The 9058-nt window shown below is 35.9% G+C and overlaps 1 protein-coding gene across 1 annotated transcript; it reads right to left on the reverse strand.

The window, feature by feature from the left end:
• Nucleotides 1-1092: 1092 nt before the first annotated feature.
• Nucleotides 1093-8600, reverse strand: LOC100891977. The gene is made up of 5 exons (XM_003725402.3): nucleotides 8469-8600; nucleotides 5828-6154; nucleotides 4723-4844; nucleotides 3126-3339; nucleotides 1093-2366 (listed from the first exon to the last, which is right to left on the reverse strand). Exons 1-5 carry the CDS (start codon nucleotides 8575-8577, stop codon nucleotides 1645-1647), a joined length of 1494 nt encoding a protein of 497 aa, XP_003725450.2. The 5' UTR covers nucleotides 8578-8600; the 3' UTR covers nucleotides 1093-1644.
• Nucleotides 8601-9058: the final 458 nt, after the last annotated feature.

The raw sequence follows: 9058 nt of genomic DNA on the forward strand, positions 1-9058 counted from the left end.
CTTTCGGTCTCACTCTCATATCTAACTGATCAAATCTTCATCACACATCTTTTCTCAGTTACGCTATGATGTGCACGTATCCGACGCCAAGAAATTTACTTAATCATTTTGTTTGGATATATTCATTTTTTTATTTTTCTGAATAACAAAACGATAAATTTCGAAGACATTTCATATGATTATGATTATTTTACATTTTCATGCTCAGTAAAAAACTTTTAAAATATACAATAACAAATGCTTTTTGTGTAAAATTCAAGAACAAACACAAGCATAACATGTTAACCCAGTAGTACTGAATTTGTTGCATAGAATATTGTACTAATACAACAAATATATTGTACTTTAAAACAAATTAGTTATTTCAGTATGTTACAGGTAAGATGCAATACCACCAAAGATAGCTTAATATAAGATTCGAGTCCACTTACAGACAAGATTGTTCTCTTTATCTTTAAACAAAGTACTTTCTAACTGGAAATTAATAACACAGTCTGTGGGACCATTTTACACAAACGACTAACCGCGTGTTACGACAAATCGCATACTACCAATTGCAAATGACTGTGATCAATCGCATCTCTTTAGCTTAGACCAATCAGATTCAAAATATCACGTGACAGAAAATATGAATCCCTATTGGTTGTAACGCTTGACCGAGGATATTTATCTATAATCATTGTGCAACAGGGTCTTTCAACAGCGTATGATACGCCTTGTTTGTTATGCTGTGGTATTAGGCCTGCAGTGGAATTTCGTACAAACATTCTAGAATTATAACATAAATATTTTTTCCTCCTTACCATTTGACTATTTCGATAACACACACAAGAATAATATATAATTTAGATAAACACAATCGCATACAAACAAGGTATTAATGAAAAAAAGGGCCCTTTTTATAAAGAGATGGTATTTATCATGCATAAGTGCATGGTCAACTTAAAAACAATATTTCAGTGTAAAAATCATAGGTATTAGACACAAACACACCTCCATAATATTTGAAAAACTGCTTCTTAAGTGATTATTTTGGTTTCTGGTAGGGAGGTGGTGGCATTTATCCATTTATTGAAGGCTTTCTGTTTTTTGATTAAATTCGGTTATGGATTTGAGGGATATTTCATTTTGCGTGTACATAGATCGAAATAAAAAATGTGTAACCAAATCATATTCACGTCCAGCAAAATAGTCTAATGATACAAACATTCTACATATCACATTGTTCTGAGACTGTTAAGTCATTTTGTCCTTGTATTTTCAAATTTACGTGAATAACTTCAAAGACGAACAAACCTTTTACCGCCATATTACAGATGACGTTGTTGATTAATCAATTACACATGTTTAGACAATCGCGATGAATATTCAATGATTCTGAGAAGAATTGGAAGCATGTTCATGTCAATAATTCAAGGCATTAATCATTCAAGGCATTTTATTATACTATCTCAGTTATAATATGTTTACATTGGGCACACATTTCACAGTGTAATTGTCCGGCTATATATTGATATGCAAATAACATTTTAATAGCGCTTTGTATAGATTTTTATTAGTTGTTTAAGACGAAATATAATTGTTGTCATGAACTGATTTCTTTCTCATAATATTTCTAGCTTTATCTAGCTCTCCTTGTCATGACTACACTTCTACTGACGTCACAGTTGAGTCTAAATTGACTGTGTGTTTGGGGATCACGGGGATTGGACTACGGCAGCTGGATAGGGAGATGTCATCTCCTTCATCATCAGAACATAAGGAACCAGCTAATGAAGCATTGTCTATATCAGTCTGATGATTAACAGAGCAAGGTGTCTCCTGCAGGAGTTGAGTCGCGGTGAAATAGTCCGGTGGCGGTTGTTGACCGCAGCGCGATGGAGACCGTTCAGCCGCGGCGTTTTCGTACTGCAACCGCAGCTGCTCAGCATCAAGCTCTCGGAAGAAATCGATAGCGTCGGTTTCGGTGCACCGCGGTGGCTGCGCCTCGTAACGTTCTTCTCTACCTACCACCGGTATCTCAATCCGCGGTACTGGCAGCTGCGTGTACGGCGGGGGTGTGTCTTCTTCTTCAAGGCGCGAGTAAGGCGGTAAGTCTCCGTCGTTCCCCTGCTGTCCGTTGCTGATAGAGTTGACATTAGGTGCTGAACGTCCCTGGCTTCTTCCTCTCACTCTCCTCGTCCTCCTCATTCTCCTCTCCCTCTCACTTGGTTGATTCCCCTCCCGTCCACGGGATAATGTGATCCATCGCCGATGTCTGGAAGCTCTTTTCCTTATGCTGAAGAGGTAACCGAGGAGGACCATGATGACAAGGACGAGGAAGACCAAGGAACCCGAGATCGTGGACAGTGTAAAAGTAGACTCGTCTTCAAAGGCAAAGAAATACAAAAAATATTAATATATTATGCATACTTTATAGTTTGATTATAAATCAGGACTTTCTTGAAATAAGGAATATAAATGCAAGTGTTTGAAAGAGTGAAACATAAAGTGCTTAAAATAAGGCAACATAAATGCATCGTGGTGTTATAATTTAAATCAACGTTATGGGATAACATGGACAATTCTATTATCATGCCAAGTCACCTCCAGATTGTGTATGAAAAGCGACCAAGAAATTTAGGCTTAACATCTTACCCAAAGGCATTAGCGCACAGATTTCAAATCCAACCCAGAAACTTAATGAACATTGCCATGACCACTGGGCCATACTTCATCAAAATATCTATACCAATGATTACTATTCCCGCATGGTGGAGATATATCAAATACTCAAGCGACCCATTACCCTGTTTTGCATATTGGAATAAAACCCATTTTGAAATTCAATTTGCACATGAGCCGATAGAGGTAATATTACCAAATTGCACAACACACTAAGGTGACTTTATATTCTTACCATTGCTAATTATTATTTTAAAGCTAGAAACAAGATCACTATGTGAGTGTAGATAGCATGCATGCACATGATGAAGTGGGACCTCTTCATATTTAAAAGATCTGTGAATATTTGGGTGTCATATAAATTATTTTCTAACAAGGACCTGGTCTACTTTTGCCTATAACTAAAGCTTGATCCAGCCCCCCCCCCCCCACAGAATGATCTAGTGATGCCTTAGACTCACTCTGGGGAGTGGTAGCTGTCTCCTCCGTGCTGCAAGTTAGAAACCAGATATGCGAGGGACAGTCTCTTAGATTGTTACGGTGACTGGGGCATTGTTCCAACTCCTCTTCATCGCCAATGCATCTGTAGTCCCGCTGGTAGAATTGTAGGTTTGTTTCGTGATTATTTATCCTAACGGCACTACCTGTCGAGTAACCAAGTTGTCTGCATGCCACCTGCAATGATTGAAAGGTCCATAATGAGTTTATTTTGACTACGTTTTACCATTTTGTACATAAAATCTTTGATATATTTTGAGTTCATACGTGATGCCATGATATTCTCAATATTTGCTTATTATCTTCTTTTTCTTCGAATAAAAAGACTGAGAAATTGTCAAGCCTGTTTTTTTTTGGTTATTTTTTGGTTATTTTTTTTTGGGGGGGTTCATATTTGTATTCTGGAATCTATGAAAGATATGGCAGATTTACTTTAATATTCGGATGGAGGGCAGTAACCAGCCCCTCGATCCGCTGACCTCACCCCCACCCCTCCGCTGCCCCCCTCAATGTGGTCGTTCTCTTTGGTAAACCATCGTTGACATAAAGCACCTTTGGACTTCGATCTCGTGTTTTGAAGTTTAGTGAATGAAACCCTAATATCTTACATAATGAACACATCATGCACGAATTGTATACATATATATAAAGGGACTACCATGTTTCCAATATTTAAGGTCAAGTTCAACGGTTTCATCAGAATGAATATCTCTTCAAAAGAATAATCATACCAAGATTGACAAATTCGGTAGGGTTTTCGGTTTAAGAAGCATTTTTGTCACGCAAGGTAGGAGTTCAAATTCGTTCAGTATCAATGACACTGCATTGGTAAACAATTTGTATGATCTCATGTTTGTTTTAACAGAAGATCCAAAACGCCTTTGAAAAAAAAAGTGTACTTGAATGTTATGTTTCGGTTCAATCTGAGGTTCATTACTGATTGCCTAAAGTCCAGTCATAACAGCATTTCTGGAACTCCACAACGATATCTTATTTTATCCAAGGTGCACTGTCAGTTGATTTTGGCAAATTTGGTATCATTTGTATTTTGAAATGAATAATCATATTCTAGTACTGGTGAATTATCTCCGCATTATTGGACGTATGGTATCCAGTTTTTAGGGCTACCCTGTATATGTATACACAAGGTGGCCCTATGTTGAGCCGAGATCGTCTTTCTACTCTGTTTACGAGCCTAACTCATAAACTGTATAAGGCTGTTTTCTATAATTAAAAACGTATACAATTTATTTCACCTGATTTAAAAAATAGCTTACTGTCTGTAAATGTAATATGATAAACATACATTACTTTGTGACAGTATATTGTTGAAAAAGGCGATATTTAAAACAAGGATACCAAATAATTTTTATAAATGCATATACTTATTTCTTCTGTATTTTGATTTGGTACTGTTATGAGTTTAAATTAATTATTTTTATGGCAAGTTGTTGTTACCACACAGTGCCTCGTGGAAGACCACCAATATTGGTGACAATGTGCTACCTTGTATATATCAGAAGGAAAAAAGGTAACATATAATATATATAACCTACAAACCTCTGATTCGGCCTCTGTCCATATGGTTGTGCACAAATCGAGCCACTTCTCATTATATAGTTGAATAATTCCTCTCATTGAACGTCCACTACTCTTGCTTCCATGCAGGCGAATTGGCGCTTCTGAATGAATACAATAATTATATATTTAATTAGAAAACAGAGCCATAATCCGCTCTGGCATTCAGTGATAGATCATTTAATATTACAATTGTGTATGTTGCTTAAAATGATACAACTTCCAGTGGATCTTGCTAGCCTGTCGTATTCATTATGCGGTATCATATGAATGTACATGTATGACTTTGATTACCATATCACCTTGAGTTAGATCACCAAAGTTTGGTATTTACTGATATCCTTGCATGAACTTTTAAATAACCATGAATTAACCTTTTCTTTTGAAAATTAATGACATATTATAAAAGCACGTACTAAATAGAATCAAGGGAAAAACGATAGTTCCACTATTATAAATCCTTTAATTTTCTCATTCTAAAATCTCTATTCTCTGGGGGGGGGGGGGATACGTTGTTCAGCAAGTTGAAACCACTGGAGATCAGAATTTGGATTCATATTAAAATGCTCTACTGTGTATGTGTTAGGCGACATGGATTTCAATTATTTTATGATCATGAGATGATATTATTGTGATGTGATGTTGGGTTTTTTTCGTATACCCACGAGAAAGGAAGGAATTGAAATCTTCGATTATGAAACCATTATTTAATTCATTTTTAATGTAAACGGTAAAGGCTTGCAGCGATCAATCTGGGGGGGGGGGGGTGTTTCACAAACATCCTAAGTCGAGTTTAACTCTAAGTTGGACTTTAAAACTAAGGAGAGCCATATGAAGCCTTAAAATAAATATATTCAAATACGAAAAAACAAGTATTTTAGACTTTTTATAAATTCCACATCAAGAACATGAAATCTCCTTGATAATAGAAAATATGAATGATTTGGATCAACATCTTATGCCTTTTAAAATAACTTTTACAAAATATCTTTTTAGATGCTAACGGCTTTCTATACTTGTTAAGTCCAACTTAGAGATAAGTTCAACTTAGGATCTTTGTGAAACACCCCCAGGTCTGTATACTCACTGCATGTAACCGCTGCGTCGAACCCATGATTGTTTTCCGTGTTCTCTCGGACATAAGTACAATTGTCCAAGACGCTGGCTCCTTCAGGGCATTTCACACTTAAAAAGTAGACCGGCCCGCTCCCCTGACCGTAGTAACCTCCTCCTAGAGATGCGACATTATCATCAGGGAAACCAAGCTGATTGCAGACTGCTCGAGCTTCATTGTGGCCCCACGTGTCAAAATCCGTGATGGTACCAAATCGTCCATCTATTAACACCTCTACTCGCCCCTCAGTGGATAGCAGTGAGCCTGCCAGTCGAATTTTCCAATTTGATACACCCGAACCTAATCATTGAGACAGTGACATAATTCAAGTATGAACATTCTGTTGTTGCTGTTTACAATGATAATCTGAACAAATCTGTGATTATCACAGTTAAAGAAGATTAAGTGAAAACAAAACAAACAAAATGTACAATAGATAAACAAAAACAAATGCCAGCAATAACAATGACAAAAATATTTGCGTATTTAATTACCTTCGTGCCTATTAAAGCAAAGAAGAAAAAAAAAAGTAAATTTGGACGTCATGTTTTTTTTAATCGATTAAAATATTCTACTAATTGACTTGAGGAAGTCGTTTCAAAACATATTAATTGGGCGCTATTCCTACCACCATAAATATATACAAATTCATCTATTTGTTATTTCGTTTATTTTCTAAAAGTGCAGCATATTATTGTCTTTCTAATATTATTCTAATCACTACAATAACCACAACGCTTATTACATCTATTATTACCATCACCACCACCAGCACCACCACCACTATCACTATCACTATTTCTACTACTACTACGACTACTACTAAAACTACTACTACTACTACTACTACTAATATTATTACTACTACTACTGCTACTATTACTACTACTACTACTACTACTACTACTACTACTACTACTGCTACTACTAATACTATTACTACTTCTATTACTACTACGTCTACTACTAGTACTACTTATTCTGCTTCTACTACTGATGTTGCTACTACTACTACTACTACTCCTACTACTACTACTACTATTTATACTACTACTTCTACTACTACTAATACTACTACCACTACTACTACTACTACTACTACTACTACTTTCTTCTGGTGCTGCTGCTGCTTCTACTACCACTATACTACTACTACTACTACTACTACTACTACTACTACTACTACTATTACTACTACTACTATCTTCTGGTGCTGGTGCCGCTGCTTCTACTACCACTATACTACTACTACTACTACAACTACTACTACTACTACTACTACTACTACTACTACTACTACTATTACTACTACTACTATCTTCTGGTGCTGGTGCCGCTGCTTCTACTACCACTATACTACTACTACTACTACAACTACTACTACTACTACTACTACTACTACTACTACTACTACTACTACTACCACTACAGCTATACTGCAACTATACCAGTTCTACTACTACCACTACGTCTACTACTACTACTACTACTACTACTACTACTACTACTACTACTACCACTACTAATTCTACCACTACTTGTACTACTAGTTCTCCTTATTCTGCTTCTACTATTGATGTTGCTAATACTACTACTACTACTACTACTACTACTACTACTACTACTAATAATAATAATAATAATTTACTACTACTACAAGTACTAGTACCATACTACTATAATACTAATGCGACTGCTGCTACTACTACTACTACTACTACTACTACTTTCTACTACCATTACTGCAATTACGCGTTCTTTACTTGCTTTAATTTGTTTTGATATTTCTAATGGGCCATAAAAGGAGGAGGGGGGATTACATTTTAAAGTATTTTCTAGACATTAGGTCCTGTAACGATTTCTTGACATAATTTTAGGGCCGATGTCCCATTAAGTTTTAAAAAGTTAAGTCATAATAGGTGTATAGCGATGGAGTTTCTACATTCTGAAAACTATTCTCCTTTGTTTCATAGCTTATCTACACACTTATCAAACATAGAACAAATTTAAAAGTTAAGACCCATGCAAATCAAATCAATATTCTAAGTATGCATAAACATACACATTTCGATAAATAAAATATTTGATACTGGGAATTCAAATCGCAAGTACATTTAGGTACATGGTAGTGATCATAATAAGCGAGATGATCATCATTATCTTTTATCACCACCGTCACTACCTTCATGTCATCAGCGCCGTCATCATCACCACCACCAACATCATCCTCATCATCATCATTGCAATCATCAACATCATCACCACCATCGCCACCAACACCATCACCACCACCGTCATTATTATTTACAATGCAGTACTATTGGACATCTACTGTATATGACTACTATCAATTATCAATTATATTAATTTTGCATTATCAATTCTCACACCGACATTCGTATCACACAATTACATGGTATCAATGTAAATTCATCCTGTTACGATAGGTATTTCTAACACGTCGTGAGGGTTGCTGTTAATGGCTAAATATGTGTTTTAAAATTGACACTTCCTCATACACGATTTGTTCATAGGTACGTGATATTGGCCGGCCAATTCACAAACTTTAAGTATTTTTCATTTCAAAATGATGTGGAGCATTATTAACACATACCTGTTGCCATCATATTAAGTAGTAGAACCCAGGAAAACAGATGAAACCATGAGGTTCTTGTTATACATCCCAACGCCATGTTTGTTCCTTTGCGTACATAGTCCACCATTCTGCCCGCGTTATGGAAATAGGAACGATGGTGAATTTGCACATCTCTTTGTATTATTTGCCAAGTGCAATCATGCATCCCCCAAAAAGCGTTCATATTTCGATGTTATTGTTATTGCTCTATAAATGACGTAGCTTGTGTTTGCCCTATACATATGTACAAGGTGGTCCAAAATATCGCACAGATCATCAAATTGTTATTGTCTAAGAACAAGGAAAACTCGCTGCCTTGTTTCATCCCTGGTTTTAACTTTCATCCATTTTACAATGTCAGTTGAATACTGTCGCAAAGACTTTCGATAAATCAACCTACGGTAGTTCTAATAGCTCTGTTCAACAGCCATTGCAAATATGGGAAAAATTACAATGACGTATAACGTTGATTTTTTTGAAAATCTTTGAGATTGCGTCGTTTTAAGAAGAATTCGTGTAAAAATGAATCAACAAGTTTATTGTTCTCTTTAATGATTACACACTATATC

This window comes from Strongylocentrotus purpuratus, unplaced genomic scaffold (assembly GCF_000002235.5).
Source record: "Strongylocentrotus purpuratus isolate Spur 01 unplaced genomic scaffold, Spur_5.0 spur5_scaffold_9, whole genome shotgun sequence".
Lineage (NCBI taxonomy): Eukaryota > Metazoa > Echinodermata > Echinoidea > Camarodonta > Strongylocentrotidae > Strongylocentrotus > Strongylocentrotus purpuratus.

What these genes read in the sequence shown, in the direction of transcription:
- LOC100891977 (XM_003725402.3), bottom strand. Translation starts at nt 8,577, where the DNA reads ATGGTGGACTATGTACGCAAAGGAACAAACATGGCGTTGGGATGTATA. An exon ending in ACTTAATATGATGGCAACAG is followed by an intron (nt 6,155 to 8,468) that starts GTATGTGTTAAT and finishes CTCAATGATTAG; the next exon opens with GTTCGGGTGTATCAAATTGG. An exon ending in GGACAGAGGCCGAATCAGAG is followed by an intron (nt 3,340 to 4,722) that starts GTTTGTAGGTTA and finishes CAATCATTGCAG; the next exon opens with GTGGCATGCAGACAACTTGG.